At 42.8% G+C, this 20,350-nt stretch overlaps 1 protein-coding gene across 2 annotated transcripts in view; it reads right to left on the bottom strand.

The window, feature by feature from the left end:
- NPSR1 (neuropeptide S receptor 1) overlaps positions 1-20,350 on the bottom strand; it is a 62,846-nt gene that overhangs the window by 15,853 nt on the left and 26,643 nt on the right. Inside the window, exons 3-4 of one of the 2 annotated variants that reach the window (XM_070425213.1) lie at positions 10,988-11,091; positions 1,047-1,140 (exon numbers count right to left, since the gene is read on the bottom strand). The exons of the other annotated variant lie outside the window; for it this stretch is intronic. Of the exons in view, the coding sequence (XP_070281314.1) occupies positions 1,047-1,140; positions 10,988-11,091 (198 nt within the window). The remainder of the gene's footprint in view (positions 1-1,046; positions 1,141-10,987; positions 11,092-20,350) is intronic. 2 annotated transcript variants of the gene reach the window in all.

Raw genomic sequence — 20,350 nt, 5'->3', positions numbered from 1 at the left:
GGTGTTGGACACACACACACACACACACACACACACACCTTAGATAAAGCCTATGAAATAGGTAAATTAAATTACTTTGAATTGCACACAATAAATTGATATGTTTCAGGTTAAAATTACCTTTTTGCATGTGGTCACTCTGGCTTGCCCAGCTCTCATTCCCAGAAGTGAGGACTAGGTGGTGGGCGTCCTTGCAGGCAACTGTATATTATTCAGGGATCTCCCTTTTTCTTGCATTCTCTCCTCTGCCTCTCTCAACAATATATAGCATTGCTTTGACTTTTTCTTTATGTTAATCTTATCATACTGCATGGGTTTCTCTGTATGCTGTTGTATCACTGAACATTTTTATGTCAATGCACGTTACTGCCCGTGGCTCTACCACATCCTCATTGAGAGAGACAGGGTATGTCACAGGCAGCTGAGCTAGACCCACACCATCTGAGTTCAAATCCAGCCCCTGCACCTACTAGCTGCATGACCTTGGGCAAGTTACTTTTACTTTCTGAATTGTAATTGCCTAGACTGGCAGATGCAGATGATACTAGAGCCTACCTCACAGAGCTGTTGTGAGGATTAGAGTCATGGGTGTCACATAGCATGCAATCAATGCACCTAAGCTACTAAAACTTCTACAGGACAGCTAGCCATTCCTCCATTGAGGGACACCAAGGGTAGCACTGAATTCCTGCTATTCTAAGCAATGCTACAAGACACAGCACATGTATACATGCACCCAGAGAAGATGCCAAGAAGTAGAATTTCTATGTCAAGGGCTACAATTCATTAGATATGATCAAGTTGCCAAAGTATCTGCTCCAATAGTATGTATTCAGTAGTATCTGATGACATTAATTCTATTTAGTCTAAAGTTCTGCTTGCTCTATTAATTTTGCTACCTTGGGTGTAAATTTTGCAGAATGGTATTTTAAAGACATTATCTATTTTCCACAAGTTGGGCTTTTGTCACATTTTTAATGACATTTGACCATACCTTGTAGTCAAGATTTTATAGCAGGCCTACAAAATAGGCTGAGACAGCTCACCTCCTTGTAGGAACTTCATGGGGTAGACGATGGCATGGTATCTGTCTATGCTGAGGGACACCAGGACGTAGCTGGAGGCGTAGAGCAGCACAACCTGGAGGCAGAAACGAGAGGAGCTGTGTGACATCACAGAGGTGAGAGAAGGTGCCCAGTGGAAAGAGGAGTGCTTTGTGCTGTTTGGAAACCGGGGCACTGAACCCTGGGGAGGTGGGGTTGGGGTAGGGAGGGGAAGGCTGACTCCCATCCTAGGAAGCAGATTGCTGTTCTTGATGCCGGAACTGGCGTTGCTAGTGGTGACAGTTGAGATGGTCCCAGCTCTCTCGGGCTCACTCACTCGCTTGGTTTCCTGGAGACTCTGCATTTCAGAATCAGTCTCTCTCCGGACATTTTCAGGGTACATTTGTTGGTGCTTGACTTTTAAAGCTAAATCTAATTTTCTCTGTCATTATGGACATCCCAGAATAATTAGAAACAAAACGTCCACTTGCCTTTTATCTGCGCAAGTTGTTGAGAGATGATGAAAGAAGGGTTTGGGTTGAAACAGGCTGGTTTAAGTCATTTGTCATCCTGGGAGCAGACACTCAGAGCTCCCCTTCCTATACTTCCCCAGTAGAACTCCTCCCTACAGTAGGTCCTTGGGTCTCCCCTCCTGCTCCCCACCCTCTCTTTTATTAACCTTGTCCAGCCCTGTAATTACCCTGTGTGCAGTGCTATTTGCATACTTTTCGAGAAGGAAATTGGGATATGAGACCTTAGTATCCCTCATGTGAAGAGCACACTCAAACTGTAATGACAGGAAATAGCTCTGAAGGGATGAGCAAGGAGAAAAATCCTCAGCTAACTCTGAGCCTCTTTCTACTCGGAATGTAGCATCCCTCTGCTCTCGAACCTTCAGGTCAAATCCAGAGCACGTAGAGGAGGAATGCAAAGACTGGAGTTGAAGGGTGACTATCTGAATTTTTCTAAAATGAAAAGGAAATAACATGACTTTGGCAATGACCTTTGTCTGAATTTGTGCCTTTTTGTCTTTTTCCCTGGCTCAGCCAAATCCCAAGCAACTACATTGCTGCCCTTTATTATCTTTATTTTTGTAACACGACCACAAGACAGCCCAGCACTAATATTTCGAAAGGTGTCAGCAGGTGGGGGTTCTGAGGACTGATCAGAGATTGAGGGCTCCATGAGGAATTTAAGGGGAAATTCTCCTCTTGCTAAAAAGGTGATATAGGGACAGGAAGAAAAATGATGGCCAATTTTAACCAAAACATCAGACAATCGACTCCCTAGAGAAAGTTGGGATTTCTATGTGTGGTCCATGAATTCATAATTGTTAGGGCTGTTGAGGGGGTGACCTCAGAGAGGGATGGGAAAGAGAGCTCCCCGGGGCAAAACCCTGGGAGGTGGAATGGTGCACCGTGAAAAGGTCATAAGAATCTGCGCCATCGGAGACTGTGCTGAGTGAGGTGGCTGACACCAGCTCCGAATCAGAGCAGGAAGAAAGGTCACGGAAGAAAGGTCATGGTGAAGTGCGCCCGGAGAAACAGGCAACGTTAATAAAAGCCATCTATTTGGAGACACAGTCAAAGAGAGTATTTAATTTCAGGGCTCTTGGAACATCTAGGCAGGGGTAAAAAAAATATTAAAGGTTACCTTAATCTCAAATGGTCATGCTTTTCTTCACAAAGATAAATGGAAAAGAGTATAAAAACATGTTCATAGTTTTGAAAGAAAAAGTATGATCCAAGGACTTTATAAATATATTTTTATGCCAAGGCACAGAATTATTCATATATATGGAGAAAATATAACAGCACTTCTCCTTCCTGAAAAAATCTTCCTTGAGGAAATATTTCTGTCGATTGGGAATTGTTTCAAAATGAAGAACTCAAGAAGAGGGAAGGGGATTGAATAATAATAGCTAAGGTAAGCAATGAGTCAGAAAAACACAAAATGTTTACAAACAGCTATGAGTATAGTTATGATGTATTTCAGAAAAAAATGTGGGAAGTTGAGAAGAGAGGGTAGAAGGAAAGAAGTCATGTTACATTTCCATTTAGGCATCCAGGCGTCTCTTTTGCTTTTTACTTTGATATTAAATTTAAAATTAAAGATAAGCTATCATAGAGTGAAATAAAAATGGAGAAAATTATCTTATTAGTTTCCTATGGCTACTGGAACAAATTACCACAAACGTTGTGGATTAAACCAGCATGAATGTATTTTTTCATTTTTGGAGACCAGAGGCCCGAAATCAGTTATAGAGGCTCAAAATCAAGGTGTTCCAGGACCCCCCTTGCATTGGAGGTGCTGAGGAGCATCAGGACCTCCTCTCCAGCTGCAGGCGGCCGCCAGCATCCTCTGACCACACCCATCCCACCTCCAAGTCTGTGGTTCCCATGCCTCCTCTGTCTCTGAGTCAGCTCCCCCCTTATAAGGATAGAGATGATTGTAGCAGACCCACCAGGATAATGCAGAGTCATCTCCCCACTTCAAGATCCTTAGTTTAATCACATCTGCAAAGTTTTCTATGGTTTCTTTTTCTTTTTCTTTTTCTTTTCCTTTTTCTTTTCTTTTGCCACATAAGGTAAACATGCATTGGCTTTGGAGATTAGGAACTGGATATTTTTTGAGGGCCACTCTTAGCCTATCATAATTAGTAACCAAATAGGAAGGGAAACACAAGCAAATAGGAAGAAAGTATAAGACGGAAACATTAAATGAGGTGCCTGAAATAACACCAAACACGACTTGTCACGATCAGTAGAAATGGCTTGAGCCCCTTCACTGAAACAAACAAGGACTGGTTACAAAACTCTCCCCGAATCCAACTGTGTCCTGTTTAGAAGAGAAACCTCTAAAACCAAATGGTTATTAAAGTTTACAAATGGAATGATAGATAGGAATGTCAAGCAACTAAAAATGAGAAGGAGGCATTCATTACAATACTACTACTCGACAAATTAAATTTAAGGCAAATAGCAGTTCATGTGACAAAGGGGTTATTTCTATTAGTAAAAGATACAAAACATCATGGCAAGAAAATATTAATAAACTTACTAATAACATAACACTAAATATAAACTACTAAAATGCTCAAAGCTTTACAGAGGAACAAATACTATTATACATAGATAGGAAAAAAACAAAATTTAAGAATAATACACATTATTGTAAAATATCAGGGCAATATTTCAAAAATTGGTCATAAATGAAACTATGAAAAAAAAACCCTCAATAGATTCCAAAAAGTGGCAGTTGTGCCGATTTACAAGCAATAAAAGCTGACGTTAGTATTATGTTTTTTAATACCACTTGGAAATGTAAACGCCCTTATAATTAACTCGAGTCAAGAAGGAAATTGAAGTACAATTATAGTCAATTCATAAATGTCAACAATGAAAATTCTACACATCAACAACATATGGGATACCATTTGGAGAACAGACGGCAGTTTGAGGACATATGTTTGAATTCTCACTACCCCACCCCTCAATTCTGACAAAAATGACCTAGGAAATACGAAACCAAATAAAATCTTGTGGAGATGTGAGACTTCAATAGAGGAAATTTAGAGAAATTTTATTTTTAAAGATCCAGACCAGATTCGTTTAAAGGAGGATTCCTAGACGGACTTAAAAAATATTTAGTGTACTTTATTTCTATAGAACAATTTTAGATTTACAGAAAAAATTAAAAAGGTGGTACAGGTTGACTGTGGGAATATGTTTCTGGCCTCTCTTCTGTTCCATTGATCTACTTGTTGATTCTTTCACCAATTCCATGCTGCCTTAATTACTGTAGCTTTATTTTAAGTCTTGAAATCAGATTTCTCTTCTAAACTTGTTCTTCTTCAGTATTGTGCTGGCTATTCTGTGCCTCGTGCCTGTCCATATAAACTTTAGTTTGTCTGTATCTATAAAATACTGTGGCGGGATTTTGATTGGGAATGCATTCAATTTGTACATTACATTGGGCAGAATTGACATCTGAACAGTAGTGAGTTTTCCTATCTATGAACATGGAATATCTATCCACTTACTTAGATATTCTTTGATTACTCTCATTAGACTTTTGTGGTTTTAAAATATTTATCTTGCATGTATTTTATTAAATTTACACCTTAGTATTTCATAGTTTGGTGCTACATAAATGCTATTGTGGTTTTAATTTTAAATTCAAAATCTTTATTGCTGATATATGAAAAAACACAATTGCCTTTATGTATTAACTTTGTATTCTGGAACCTTAATATTTCCATTTAATAGTCCTATAGGGTTTTCCTCCAATTCTTTTGGATTGCTTATATAAACAGTCTTGTTTGTGAACAAAGTTATTTTTATTCCAATCTGTTTCCTTTTATTTGCTTTCCTTGTCCCGTTGAATTAGTTGGCACTTTCAGTGCAGTGCTGAGTAGGAATGGCAAGAGGGAGCATCCTTGCCTTGTTCTTGGTCTTAAGAGGAAAATTTCTGGTTTCTCACCATTAAGTATGAGGTTATTTTATAAGTATTTTTGTAGGTATTCTTTATCAAGTTGAGGAAGTTTCCAACTATGCAGTTTTCTGAGTTTTTAAAAAAATCATAAACGCGTGTTGAATTTTGTCAAGTACTGTTCTGTTTCTATTGATAAGACCATATACATTTTCTTTACCTTTTTGATGTAATGGATTACATTAATTTTTTTGCACATTTTTGTAATTGTCCCACAGTTCTTGGATATTTCATTCCATTTTTTAAAAAATACACATCGCCCTGACCAGTTTGGCTCAGTGGATAGAGCGTCAGCCTGCGGACTGAAGGGTCCCAGGTTCGATTCCGGTCAAGGGCATGTACCTTGGTTTCGGGTACATCCCCAGTAGTGGGTGTGCAGGAGGCAGCTGATCGATGTTTCTCTCTCATCGATGTTTCTAACTCTCTATCCCTCTCCCTTCCTCTCTGTAAAAACTCAATAAAATATATTTAAAAATACACATCTTTTAGAATTGTTTTAAGATCACAGCCAAACTGAGTGGCAGGTACGGATACTTCCCATAAACTCATAGCCCTCACTTGGCTCAGCCTCCCTCATTCCCAAAATCCCTCATAGGAGTGTCGCAATCAATGGACGGATGCCTGGAGCCGGTGTGTCTTCCATTCATCGCTGAGAGTCTCTGTGTGAATGTCGGGCATAGTTTTGACACAGCCAGACAATGGCGGCTCTGCCTTTGCCCCCACTTCCTGCTTGCACAGAGCTTTAAGGTCAGCCAAAGGCGAGAGGTCATGGCCTTCTCTCTTTCTTCCTTAGCACGGGCACCGTCCTGAGCGTGCCCTTGGTCTTCTAGATTCTCAGGGCTCTGTCAGAGGTTTTCTAAACCCCTATGAATATCTCATTACTCAGCTTATTTTTAAAAAATATAATTTATATTTCTTTTTTACATTTTATTAAGTTTATTGAGGTAACCTTGGTTAATAAAATTACAAAGGCTTCAGGTGTACAATTCTATAACACATCATCTGCATATTGCACTGTGTGTTCACCACCCAAAGTCAAGTAAGCTTATGCTTATTTTTTAAATATATTTTTACTAGAGATGTGGTGCATGAAATTTGTGCATGGGTGGGTGGGGGTGCCGGGCCTCTCAGCTCAGCCTGTACTCTCTCACAATCTGGGACATCCCTCTCACAATTAGGGACCCCTCGCTCCTAAACGCCCACCTGCTAGTTCCTAACTGCCCGCCTGCTCACTCCTTACTGCCTGGCTCACAGCTCCTTAGCCCTGCCACAGAAGCAGGAGAGGCTCCCGCCACCGCTGCACTTGCCACCCGTAAGCCTGGCTTCTGACTGAGCAGCACTCCCACTGCTGGGAGTGCACTGACCACCAGGGGGCAGCTGCTGTGTTGAGCGTCTGCCCCCTGGTGGTCAGTGAGCATCATAGTGACCAGTCGTTCTGGTCATTCCGCCATAAGGGTCACTGGGATTTTATTATATAGGATACTATTAGAAGGAATATTATTGACATGAATATCTAAGGGTCAAAAGGACATTTTCAGTTAGCGATTAGAAAAGACATAGGTTACCATGTATTTGAAAAATGTGAAGGAAAGAGTGGCAGCAAGTCTCCAAGGTATCCCCAATGATCCTTGCCTCCTGGTTGGCTCCTTTGTGGGTCTTTTATTTCCATTCTGAATCAGGGCTGACCGTGTGACCCATGGAATAATGTGGAGGTGATGATGTATAATTTCTGAGACGAGTTCATAAAACATGTGCCTCTACCAGGCTCCCTTGGGTAGCTGATTCTCAGGAAAGCTGGCTGCTAGATCGTGAGGCCACTAAGGAATATTGTGGAGAGGACCTGAATCTTCTGTCAAAAGCTAGCACCAACTTGCCGGCCACGTGAATGAGCCACCTTGAAAGTTAACTGTGTAATACAGATCAGACCTCCCAGTGATGGCAGTCCTGGGCAAGAGCTGATGGAGCTCTGTGATAAGCCTTTAGCTGGGTCTGCCAGGCCAAGCTATTCCCGAATTCTCCACTAATGGAAACTGTGAGATATTAAATGTTTGTTGTTTTAGGCTACTAAGTATTGATGTGGTTTGTTTCTCAGCAATTGATAGAGTAAGCAGTTGAAAATATTTATCTGCTTACTCTATCAATCCTCAAGAAGAAATATGGAAACAAAAATCCTTAAGAAGAACTATGTTTTAAATATTTCCCCTGAGAAAATACCAGCCTCAGAGAGTAATAGGGGCTCTTTCACATCTAAACTCTCAAGGTTAGGCGCAGAACACAAAAGGAGATTTTTAATTGTAATGACTTTCTATTTTATGAAGATGGAATAATTCCATTACCAAGATCTGAAAATGATAGAACAACTGAAAATCATAATCTCACTTATGAATATAGATGCAAAGATTCTTAAAAAAAAGTCATACTAACAAATGGAATCTAACAGGATTAACATTTCCCAGAAATGTCTTATACCTCTGTAAAGCTACAATAATTTAGACCTGAAGTACTGGCAACAAAAATAAAATACATTAATGGGAAATCATTTTAAGAACTCAGGAATAGAACACATCAATCCTAACACCAGTTATAAAATGGTCCATTCTTTCCATACAAAGTTCAATTGCGTTTATTGCTGTGTCTCGATCTATGTTACATACATGGATGATGTATTAATAATGAAATATATATGGTACATAGGTAATATTTCACACCCAATATATATTTTTTTACAATTATATTTTATATTGAAGCATATTTGACAGGCAAAGTGTAAATGTCTTTAATCTAAAAATAGATACTAGCAATAACTGAGAAACTAAGTATGCTGGTTATAAAAAGAATTAAAAAAAGGATAATAAGCAATTTAGAGAAGAAATTCAAATGCCAATAGATATTGTAAAAGGTTGAATTTGGGTAGTAATACAAGAAATACAAGTTAAAACAACTGGAGAGAATATCTATTTTCTAACAAACTGCCAACATTTTTCAAAAACAACAGTAGCCAGTGTTGGGTCAGTTTGAGGAGAAAAAAAAGCAAAAAGAAATTGAAAACATTTCTCGAGATTATTTAACTAGTGCTATGTATAGTCTGAATATTTGCATCTTCCCCAAATTCACAAGTTGGAATCCTAAAGCCCAACTTGATGGTATTAGTAGGTGGGGCTTTTGAGATGTGATTAGGTTATGAGGGTGGAGCCCTTATGAATGGGATTAGTGCCCTTATAAAACAGAACTTAGAGCTCCCCTGCCCTTTCCACCACATGAAGACATAATGAGAGGTCTGCAGCCTGAAAGAGGGCCCTCACTGGGCCATGCTGGCACACTGACCTCAGACTTCTAGCCTCCAGAACTGTGAGAAATAAATGTTTGTTGTTTGTCCAGGCGGGTGTGGCTCAGTTAGCTGAGCTTCATCCAGTGCACCCAAAGGTCATTGGTTTCATTTCCATCAGGGCTCATACTCAGGTTGTGGGTTCCATCCCCAGACGGGGTACATATGGGGGCAACTGATTGATATTTCCCTCTCATCGGTGTTTCTCTCTCTCTCTCCGTCTCTCTCTAAAATCAATAATAACATATTAAAATTTTTTTTAATGTTTGCTTATAAGCCACCTGCTCTGTAATATTTTTGTTACAACACCTTGAATGGATGGAGACAGCCAGACTATGTCAAAAGCTTTACCACTGACCTGGAAATTTTATTTAATGCTTTAAATATGAATGTTGATAGTATTATTATTGCTTATTTGGGTTTTATTTCATTAGCATAATGCTCTCCATGTCCATCCATGCTGTTGCGAATGGTAAGAGTTCCTTCCTTTTTACAGCAGCATAATATTCCATTGTGTAGATGTACCAGTTTTTTAATCCACTCATCTGCTGATGGGCACTTAGGCTGTTTCCAAATCTTAGTTATTGTAAATTGTGCTGCTATGAACATAGGGGTGCATATGCCCTTTCTGATTTCTTGGGATATATTCCTAGAAGTGGTATTACTGGTTCAAATGGGAGTTCCATTTTTAATTTTTTGAGGAAACTCCATACTGATTTCCACAGTGGCTGCACCAGTCTGCATTCCCACCACCAGTGCACGAGGGTTCCTTTTTTTTCGCATCCTCACAAGCACTTGTCGTTTGTTGATTTGTTGATGATAGCCATTCTGACAGGTGTGAGATGGTATCTCATTACCATTTTGATTTGCATCTTTAGGATAGTTAGTGACTTTGAGCATGTTTTCATATGTCTCTTGGCCTTCTGTAGGTCCTCTTTCAAAAAGTGTCTATTGAAGTCCTTTGCCCATTTTTTGATTGGATTGTTTATCTTCCTTTTGTTAAGTTATATGAGTTTCCTATAAATTTTGGAGATTAAACCCTTATAAAATATTTCACAGACCTAGAACAAACTCTCCAAAAATTCATAGGGAATAAAAAAAGACCCCGAATAGCCACAGCAATCCTGAGAAAGAAGAACGAAGTTTGAGGGATCACAATACCAGATATCAAGCCTTATTATAAAGCCACTGTCCTCAAAACTGCTTGGTACTGGCACAAGAACAGACATATAGACCAATGGAACAGAACAGAGAACCCTGAAATGGACCCAAGCCATTATGCTCAATTAATATTTGACAAAGGAGGCAAGAGCATACAATGGAGTCAAGACAGTCTCTTCAATAAATGGTGTTGGGAAGATTGGACAGATACATGCAAAAAAATGAAACTAGACCACCAACTCACACCATCCACAAAAATAAACTCAAAATGGATAAAGGACTTAAGCATAAGACGGGAAACCATAAGAATCTTAGAAGACTCTATAGGCAGCAAAATATCAGATATACGTCATAGCAATATCTTTACCGATACAGCTCCTAGGACCATGGAAAGAAACTAAGGAGAAAATAAACAAATGGACCTACATCAAAATAAAAAGCTTCTGCACAGCAAAAGAAACCATCAACAAAACAACAAGAAAGGCCACTGCCTGGGAGAACATATTTGCCAGTGTTATCACTGATAAGGGTTTAATCTCCATCATTTTTTTAAAAAAATATATTTTATTGATTTTTTACAGAGAGGAAGGGAGAGAGATAGAGAGTTAGAAACATGGATCAGCTGCCTCCTGCACATCTCCTACTGGGGATGTGCCCGCAACCCAGATACATGCCCTTGACCGGAATCGAACCTGGGACCCTTCAGTCCGCAGGCCGACGCTCTATCCACTGAGCCAAACCGGTTTCGGCATAATCTCCAACATTTATTTGGTTTTCTTTCTATAGGTCTTATTCTAAGCAAAAGAAATACGTTTTAAACATCTCACCAATGTGGCCTGTCCTGGCAACTAGCAGGAGGTGCGCAGTGTGCTGTGTGGGAGCGGGAGTTTGCGTGATTCCCCAGGAAGACTCCCAGAGCTGATTTTGGTGTCAGTTTGACTCATCCGGCCGGGAAGGTGCTACATACCTGCAGGTAGCGGACCACGCGGCACACCAGATCCGGCGCCATGAAGTCCCCAGTGAAGCGCCAGATAATGTCTGTCAAGATGTTCACCAGTCCTGCGAAAGAGTCTAACAAAAACACGGTGATTAATTTCCGTGTCTTTCACATTTGCAGCCAGGTGCCGCCGCAGACATGAATTCCTGGGAGGTTTGTTGTTTTCCTGATTCATCAGGAGGCTATTGAGGAAAAAGGAAGGCGACACAGGAGTCCCCGGACTCTTATTACTAGACCTTGTTGCCACTCGAATGTAGCCTCCTCGGGAGGGCTAGGTAATGACTGAAGAGGAATCGTGCTAATCATACAGCTGACCTTTTAAGACACAGAAGAGAAGTTTTAAGGGGGTTTAGACCTGCGCTAAAACAAGGACTGCATGAGGATTAATCAAAGGCAAAATTGAGAACAGGAAGAGATTTGTCTTTGGAAGCCGCTCAATATTCTCTTTTCTGCACCCACTATTTTACAGCTTGGGCCTGGTGACCTCCTGTGAGTGATGTAATCAATATCCAAATGGCCCTTGGCAGGAAAAAGATTCCCCACCCCTGCCCTAGAGTAAAGTGCAGGCATAAGTCTTCCTCCCACCCCTTATGCCTCCCTGGCTGCCCGGATTTCTCTTTTGGTCTATTGAGAGGGCTACTCTACCCACAAAAGTTGCTGTTATTCCTTTAGAGAACTGGAGAGGTAAGTCTTCCCCTTCTTAATCTTCACTGTGAACAGGATAAAGTCCGAGCCTCTCCCCACCCAGGTTAGTATAACAGCCTTCTCTACCATAGGACCTTCCCAAATCTCCACCTGGCATTTTCAGATGGGACACCATGTTGATCACAGATTTGTGTATTCAGATACCCATCCCCTCTGCTTGGAATGGGCTCCGTCCATGGAGTAGTTGATGGAATTCTCATTTACCTGTCAATATCTACTGTCACGTCCCCTCTGCAGAGCGTCCCTTGACCATTCACATAGCATGGTCTCCCCACAAGGGCACGTGGGCCTCCCAGTCTTATGCCTGCGTGTTTCTTCCTCTTTGTTTCTCTGTGGTGCCCATGGGGACTACAGAGAAATGTCAACGTTTGGTGAAGAAACCCAGGGCAGTTCTGGGGAGTCAGAGTTCTCCGGAGAAGCTCAGACCTGCGCAGGGTCTGAGAGTTCTGGGTTGTGACTGGATCGCGTGGGAACTTCATGAAGCTTTTCCTGCAGGACTGGACTGGGCGAATGAGTAGAATGGACACTGGAATGACCCGGATATTCTCTCTGGGTTTACTTTGTACTTAATGTAAAATAATGGGGGGGGGGGGGGTGTGCTAAACTCACGTTTCTCTGGCTACATGAACAATTGTCATGCGCTCCAGTAACATTTCTTTTTCTCCCTGGAGCTCAACCTGAAATAAACCCACACCTGGGAGGAGACTCGAAGTAGAAATAAGCATTTTTTGTTATTTGCTTTTAAGCAAATGCTGCTCTACCTGATCAATGGAAGCTGTTTAGTTACCTAGGTAATTAAGCATGTTGCAAATAACCCTTTCCTAAAAGGTAATTAACGGGATCTGGGAACAAAGGGAACACTCTAAAGGCTTAACCACTTCTGTGTTATTACTCCTGCGTTTGAGAATGTATTCAGTGGAAGATCCTAGGAAGCTGTCAGAGTCAGAGAAGCCCAAACAGGCTGGCAGCAGGCTTCATTGTTCCTTTGATACAATTTCTGGGAAGCTTGCATGTGGGTGCCCAGGTGAGCAGGAATATGGGTGGGGTGGGGGAAGTGAAGAGAGAAGTGGCTCCCCAGGGGAACCCTAAAGGGTCAGTAAGGCCAGGTCAGGGGAACAGGAGCGAAGGACATTGATTCTAGGCACAGGCGACCGCATGAGCAAAGCTCGGGATGAGAAAAGGTGAGACGAGAACCTTGTGGACATGAAGCAACCTCAGGGTGTTGCTGCTGAAGCCTCACATAGGAGTGTGGAGCGGTGAGAAACGGGGCTGGAGAGACGAGGACCTCAGCCTTTTAGGGTCTCGTGTGCCAATGAAAGGCGCCTGCATTTTCCCTGTGCGCTGTGGGGGCTGTGGAATGTCTGTGTGTTCAAACACGTGCTTTGAAGGGATTCATTTAGTTATGGGCTGTGTGTGTCCGTTTGGTAGGTCCAATAATGACATTGCCATTGGGCTAGTTAGGAAAACTACAGACATTCCAGAACGAGAGAATTCCTACCGAGTGAATCAAACAGGATAGAGAGATAGAGAGAAGGGTGCAGCTTTGAGATATACGTTATAAAGTAAAAGGAGGAGGATTTGATGCCTGAGGTGTTAATTTCCCCCAAGTTTTGCATGGCTAGGTCTGCTTCAGCATCTGTGTCCCCAAAAGCCCACCACGCCATTGGAAGTAAGGTGGAAAGGGACACAGATCAGTCACTGTCTGAGGATGGGCTGAAGGCTGCCTCTGCCTAATCGAAGATCTTAGCAAAAATCCCATTTGCTCAAAAATAAAGGCACGGTGAACGCTACCAGGATGCGGAAGCTACTTCGGATAAAGGCTTCTAGGCTCAGAGCCCATCCGTCACACAGCCAACCTGCCTGTACTTGGGCACTGTCAGATTGGCTCCTAGTGTAGGTCTGTGAGAATCTCTGACTCGCTCATTGTAGGGATGGGGATATCAAAGGCCTATATAGAAAGCTCCACAGAACCGATGCTCTTGATCAGGAAACCTCTTGCTGGGCATCTTCCTCCAGGCCAGAATGAATCGTATCTGGTGAGTTTTGCCCTTAGTCTCGGCCAGTGGGAAGCACAGAGTGAAACGTACTCAGCTGCGGTCACTTGGTAGCGCCTCAGAGCCTCACTGTGGGTCTCTGCAGTTAGAGTTGAATATTTTCTATGACCCTCTTACCTTGTGTTTTTCATTTTGCTGGGTGTGATCTCCCACGTCCAAACAGCGAGGGCAGCATGCATCTTGGGGCCCGACTACAGGGTGCTGGTTCTGCCACAGAATCACTGTGCAATCCTGGGCATGTTACTAACCACGTGGAGTCAGGCTCTTTGTAAAAATGTGGTGGTAAGAGTACCTGCTCTGTAGGGCCATTGTGAAGGTTAAATGAGATAGCGCATGTGAAGTTCTTAGTGAAACGCTTGGCACATAAGCCCTTGGTACATCTTGGTGCTGATGTCAGGAACAGAGCTGAACGAACAGAGAGCCATAGGGACTGGGATGAGAGGGTGAGTCTCACCGTGAGTCCTGAGCTCTTAGCCAATGTGCTGGAAGATAGTTTTCTGAACAAAAAAATTATAAATGAAAAGTCGAGGCTTTGTTTAAATCAGATCGGCAGTAAAGACGGCTTATTTTATCTGCTATAATGCATGCTAGTTAACTTAACAGGTTTGACATGGACTAAGAAGATGGTGGTGGTTCCATGAACTGATTGGCTGTCAGGGTGAAGAGAACCCAGCCAGAACTTGAGTGAACAGAACACAAGGAGGACGGGCTGTGCTGAGTGGTCCAGGGATTGGACCACTGTTTGCTGGCAGGGATGCTGTTTGTGGGGCGATTCTTAGGCGGGACTGCCCTGTGTGTCGCGGGAAAGTCAGCGTCCTTGGGCTGTGGGATAACTCCAAAGGCCCCAGGACTGAGTCCACAAGAATCACCGAAGTATGGAAGGACAGTTGGGGTTAGATTGAGAATATAGGCTGGCACCCCCAGAACAGTCCTACCTCACACCTTGTCATGATTATGCCTGTGGCCCTTTCACACAGATGTGTCCTGGGACACTCCACAAAATACCTAGCCTGTACTATTTCTATAATGTCGTAAAACACAAAGAAAGACTGAGAAACTATTCCAGATAAGACTGAAGATACATGAGGACAGAGCACAATACATGACCCAGGGTTTCTTTTGCTCTGAAAGATGTTCTCAGGGCGACTGGTGAAAAAGCTGAAGGGGTTAAGAAAACAACACTCATAGACATGGACAACAGTGTGGTGATTGCCAGAGGGAAAGGGGGTCGGGGAGGGAGGAGAGGGTGCAGGGGGAATGAATGGGGATGGAGGGAGACTTGACCTGTAGATGTAGATATAATTTCTACATCTTGGGGGTGACGATGAGGATTACATTAAGCGAAGCATATAAGCCAGAAGCAGGCCCCGGTGCACGGCCCCTGCTCTGGTCACTTCCCCAGGAGAGAAACGGAGCTGGAAAAATATGAGTAATGTGCCAAAAGCCACAGACGTGGTAGTAGAGCCCAGATTCAAACCCTGGTCGCCAGACTCCACCACTTGTTTTTGTGCAGTTTTAAAATGAAGAATGGTTTTTATAATGTTGTAATGATTGAAAGAAATCAAAAGGAGAAAAACACTTCGTGGCACATGGAAAGTGTATGAAATTCAAATTTCAGGATCGACAAATGAAGTGCTGCTGGGACACAGCCATGCCACTTGCTCAGTTTTGTCCATGCTGCCTTCATGCTCCAGTGGCAGAGCTGGCAACCAGATGTCCCTCAAAGCCTAAAATGTTTAATATCTGGCCCTTTGCAGAAAAGCTGGCTGCCCCCTGCTCGGGACCTCAGACCCTGACCTTTCCATTATGCCCGCGTGCTGGTGGGTCCAGACTCCTGGTGACCTCGCCCAAGCCTCTGGCGCTCCTAAGAAATCATTAAATCCCACGCAGGTTGCGCCGATGTCCTCCCTACTGGCTCACACAGGAGAGCTTTGAAGGGACCAGATGGGAACAGATTCCCCCTCTCATCTTAACAAAAATGCAATCTCTCTCTCCTTCACGTTCAGGATTTGATTAATTAGGACATGAAGGGAGGAAAGAACAATCCAGGCTCCTGGGCTGGGCTGAGCTGGCAGTCTGAGCTGCTGTGGGTCCAGCTCCTCCTCCCATTCTGACAAGCTCCCCTATACACGCCCTCCCCCCAGCCCCCACCACTCCCCGTCTAGTGGAGGCTGTGATGTGGGGGGGGGGGGGGGGGGTGCAGTTTGAACGCAACTATAGAGTCAGGGACCTGTGGTTGCACCATGGCTCTCCACTTGCTGTTGGATTTTGGGCAAGTGATTTCAACTTCTCTCCAGCTCAGTGTCCATAGATCTAAATGGGAGGAGTGGATGAATCTATTGCTTGGGTAATTTGTAGGATTAAATGAGAAGATATATGTGAAAATATTTTTGTTTGTTTTTCAAAGGATTGGCCAAGTGAGCATTCAGTAAATGTTAAGTATTATTACTTTTTCTGCCTAATTGTCATCAGGGAAGGAGCTAAATCTTAGATCCCAATTAAAAAGCTCTGGAAGGTGTTTTAAAAACAGTTTTTTGTTTATTTTTTTAAAAAGTGATACTAGCACAAAATTCAAGTTGTGCAAACAATTCAAATACGTGTCTCATGAAACAATGTGTCCCGAAAGTTCAGTGCAACACTGCTCGTAATGGCTTTAAACTAGAAATTACCCACATGCCCATGACCAGCAGAAGGGGGAAATCAGCTGTGGTATGTTCATACAATGGAAGACCCTTCAGTAAAGAGAGTGGCAGCCTTATAAACTTGAGGTACGTATACTTACTATGTCAAGATTACAAGTCATTTGGCCTGGCCAGTGTGGCTCAGTGGTTGAGCATAGACCTGTGAACCAGGAGGTCATGGTTTGATTCCTGGTCAGGGCTCATGCCCTGGTTGTGGGCTCAATCCCCAGTGTGGGGCATGCAAGAGGCAGCTGATCAATGATTCTCATCACTGATGCTTCTATCTCTCTCTCCCTCTTCTTTCCTCTCTGAAATCAGTAAAAATATATATTAAAAAAAAAGAGATTACATGTCATTTAAGTGTTTGGAACATAACAGGCTCTCAACAATGTAAGCTTTCTTCCCTCTGTTCTCCTCACTTCCCTTTCCACCCCTTCCCTCTTTCCTTAGAAGGTTTAAGAAGAATTTTTTGGGAAGAGAGCCTATGAGACAGAGAACTGGAGAGATTTTGAGCATCCCTTGGAGACTCAGGGAGAAGTAAAGGAATAGATAGAGAGTAATTTTAAGACATTGTGCTGTGTTTTATGCAGTTTATCCCCACTAATAAATGCCATGGCCTCTGAGAGATTTTGTTGAGGCTGAAGCTGGATATTTGGGGCACAACATCAGGCCAAGACTGGCCACAAGGGGGCTCAGCTTTGTTGAGGTTGCCCATGTGACAGAGAAATGATAGGACATATTTATCTGGAAGAAGAATCAAGGTCACACTCTTGACCTTAGCGTATACTCCCTTAAGAGCTGTCACTTGGGAGAAATATTAGACACCAGACTAAGATGGGACTGGGCTCAGGGTCTTTTCTCAGTAATATCTTGGTGCCTCCAAGTGGCTTGCTTTAGCAGGGGTGGGGAACGTCCAGCCCGCAGGCTGTATAAGGCCTGCAAGATCATTTGGTCTGGCCCGCCAAGGCATTAGGGGTGAGTGAATTAAATGATCAAATATAGCAGGTTGATTTTTAAATTGATAATTTTGTATGGCTCAAATCCTATATAATAAAAGGCTAATATGCACATCGACTGAACAATGGAACAACCAGTCGCTATGACAAGCACTGACCACCAAGGGGCAGATGCTCAATGCAGGAGCTGCCCCCTGGTGGTCAGTGCACTCCCATAGGGGGAGCACCACTCAGTCAGAACCCCTGAGCTGGGCTAACGGCTGGCGAGTGCAGTGGTGGTGGCAGCCTAAGCCGTCAGTCATACATCCCCCGAGGGCTCCTGGGCTGAGAGACCCTTCCCCCAAGTATACAAATTTCATGCACCAGGCCTCTAGTGATGTTACAAATATCCAAATGGCCCTTGGAAAAAAAAAAAAAGGTTCCCACCCCTGCTTTAGGGTGAGGCAATTATCCCCATTCCTAGAAGGAATTCTATAAAAATCCTTAGTCTATTTGTTAGGGATTCAGGCACGGGGGGGGGGGGGGGGGGGGGGGATGGATGCAGTGACCCAAGCTAAGTCTCACAGATTCTTCCTCCAGGATTCGATAACGGAGATTCAGTAGGTTCCTTTCCTGGGTCACCACCCCACTGCCAGGCAGAAGATCCCAACACTCCACCTGTGCCCACCCCCAGGTCAACCCTCCAAAACCAAAGATCTCTCATTGTAAATAAATGTAAATTAGTGACTGAAAATTAGTCCTAATTCTCCAGGGCTAATGGCTAAAGCCACTTATTCTCTTAACAGCATTTTTATTTTAATGAGGGCATCAAACCTTGGCCTGGAGAGCCTCTCTAATGGAAAAATTCCAGGAAGTGTGAAATGCAGAGAGAGAGGAACAGAATGGGTTGGCAACTCGCCCAAGGTCACACAGCAAGGTGGTGGCAGAGCTGTGAATAAAGCCCAGCTGCCCCAACTGCCATCTCACACAATTGCCTGGCCTGAGGCTGCTGCTTGTTTGCTAGCACTGGTGACTGTCTGCCTCACTCTCAGCTGTGTTAGTGACTGTGGCCCAGCCTGCGTGTGAAGAGGCTGTGATGCGAGACCTGAACAGTCCTCCCTTACCGCCAGAACTGAGCATGAAAAGTAGTAGGAAGCCTGATCAATAGATATTATGCAAATGCCTAGAGCAATAACATTCCCTTCCATTACTGAGCTAACAGTCCCGGTAAAGAACATGCCTGGATGCTGACAGTTTTATTTTTCCTGATTTGTCAAACTGAAATCAGGGTCTAACTGATGGCCATATGAAAGCATAAAAGGCACATGACTGGCAGAGGCCCAATTCCTTTTTCTCTGAATTAGAGGCCCTTGCTCCAGGAGCTGGCAAGGGTCCAGGTTCTGTGCACATCAATTATGCTCTCTGGCTGAGAGCCTTGCTAAGCAGAACTGAGCAGTAAAATGCCTACAGCCACAGTGGTCCCCAAAGAGAGAAAGCAGTGAGGTGGTGGAACCCAGATCCCTTTCCTTCACCCTTCTTCACCGTCGCACCAGCTAAGGGATCCTAGACTGTAAGCATGCGTTACACTTTTGTTTGCAGTTGTGCAAGAAAAATATGTTTCATCTCCTAAAACTGAAATTAATTGCTAGTATAAACTCCTACTCTGCTGGATGTCAAAACAGTAATTGCAGACAAAAAAAAGCTATAAACAGAAAAAAAATAGCAAAATGGCAAACATAAATCTTTCCTTGTCAGTAATTACTTTAAATGTAAATGGATTAAACTCTCCAATTAAAAGACAAAGAATTGATCAGAGTATTATCCAACTATATCCTGTTTAAAGAGACTAATTTTATTTTATTTTAAAAAATCTTTGTTGTTGAAAGTATTACATATGTTCTCTTCCCCGCGCCCTCATTGACCTCTTCTAGCCCACCCCGCCCCAGGCCTTCAACACTCTATTGTCTCTGTTCATGGGTTATGCATATACAAGTACGCATATAAGTTATTTGGTTGATCTCTCCCCACCCACCCACCCTACCCTCCCTTTTCTCTGAGATTCCACAGTCTGTTCTATGCTTCTATGTCAAAAAGACTCACTTTAGATTCAAAGACACAAATAGAATTAAACTAAGGGGAAGTAAAAATTAATCCATGCAAAAGAGAGTTAGTGTGACATTACTAATTCATTCACTCAACAAATATTTATTAAATGCCTACCATGTGCCAGGAATTCTTCTAGGTGTAGCAAATAAAATAGATAAAAATGTTCTTCTGATGACGTTTACACTCCAGTGCTGGGGTATAGACAATAAACATAGCATGTGAGGAACTCATTAGGAAACTTGAGCTCCAGAGAGAACTCCTTGGGCATCATCGGCATAGAGATGTTTTCAAAGCCATGAGACAGGATGATGCCACCAAATGCAGTTCAAATCATTGACCTCAGAGCTGAAGACATTCTATGGAAGTGAGGTCAGAAATAAGAGATGAACCAACACAAGAGACTGAGAAGGAGCAGGCTGTAGGACAGATACAGAACCAGGAGATATGGGTGGCTAGAAGCCAAGCACAAAAGTATTTTCAGGAAATGGGAATGGTCAGTTGTGTCAAATACTACTGTAAGTTCAAATAAGTTGAAGCTTGATAACTGGCCCCTAGGTTTAGAATATGTCATTGAAGAGACTTAACCTAAGCAGTTTTATGGGATGGTAGGGGCAAAAGCCTGACTGGCATGGGTTTGAGTGGGAAGGGGAGGAGAGGAATTGGTTACAATGAGTACAGACAACGACTTCAAGAACTATTCCTATAAAGGGATATTTATGGAAACAGAGTGGTAGCTGGAAGAACACATGAGATGAATAAAACTTTTTGTCTGTGTGTGTGTGAGAGAGAGAGAGAGAGAGAGAGAGAGAGAGAGAGAGAGAAACAACAGCATGCTAAATGTTGATGGTACTA

Source organism: Myotis yumanensis, unplaced genomic scaffold, assembly GCF_028538775.1.
Source record: "Myotis yumanensis isolate MYYU_CA2020_CCGP unplaced genomic scaffold, mMyoYum1.0.hap1 SCAF_9, whole genome shotgun sequence".
NCBI classification, from domain to species: domain Eukaryota; kingdom Metazoa; phylum Chordata; class Mammalia; order Chiroptera; family Vespertilionidae; genus Myotis; species Myotis yumanensis.
This window is presented reverse-complemented; position numbering and strand designations above follow the sequence as displayed.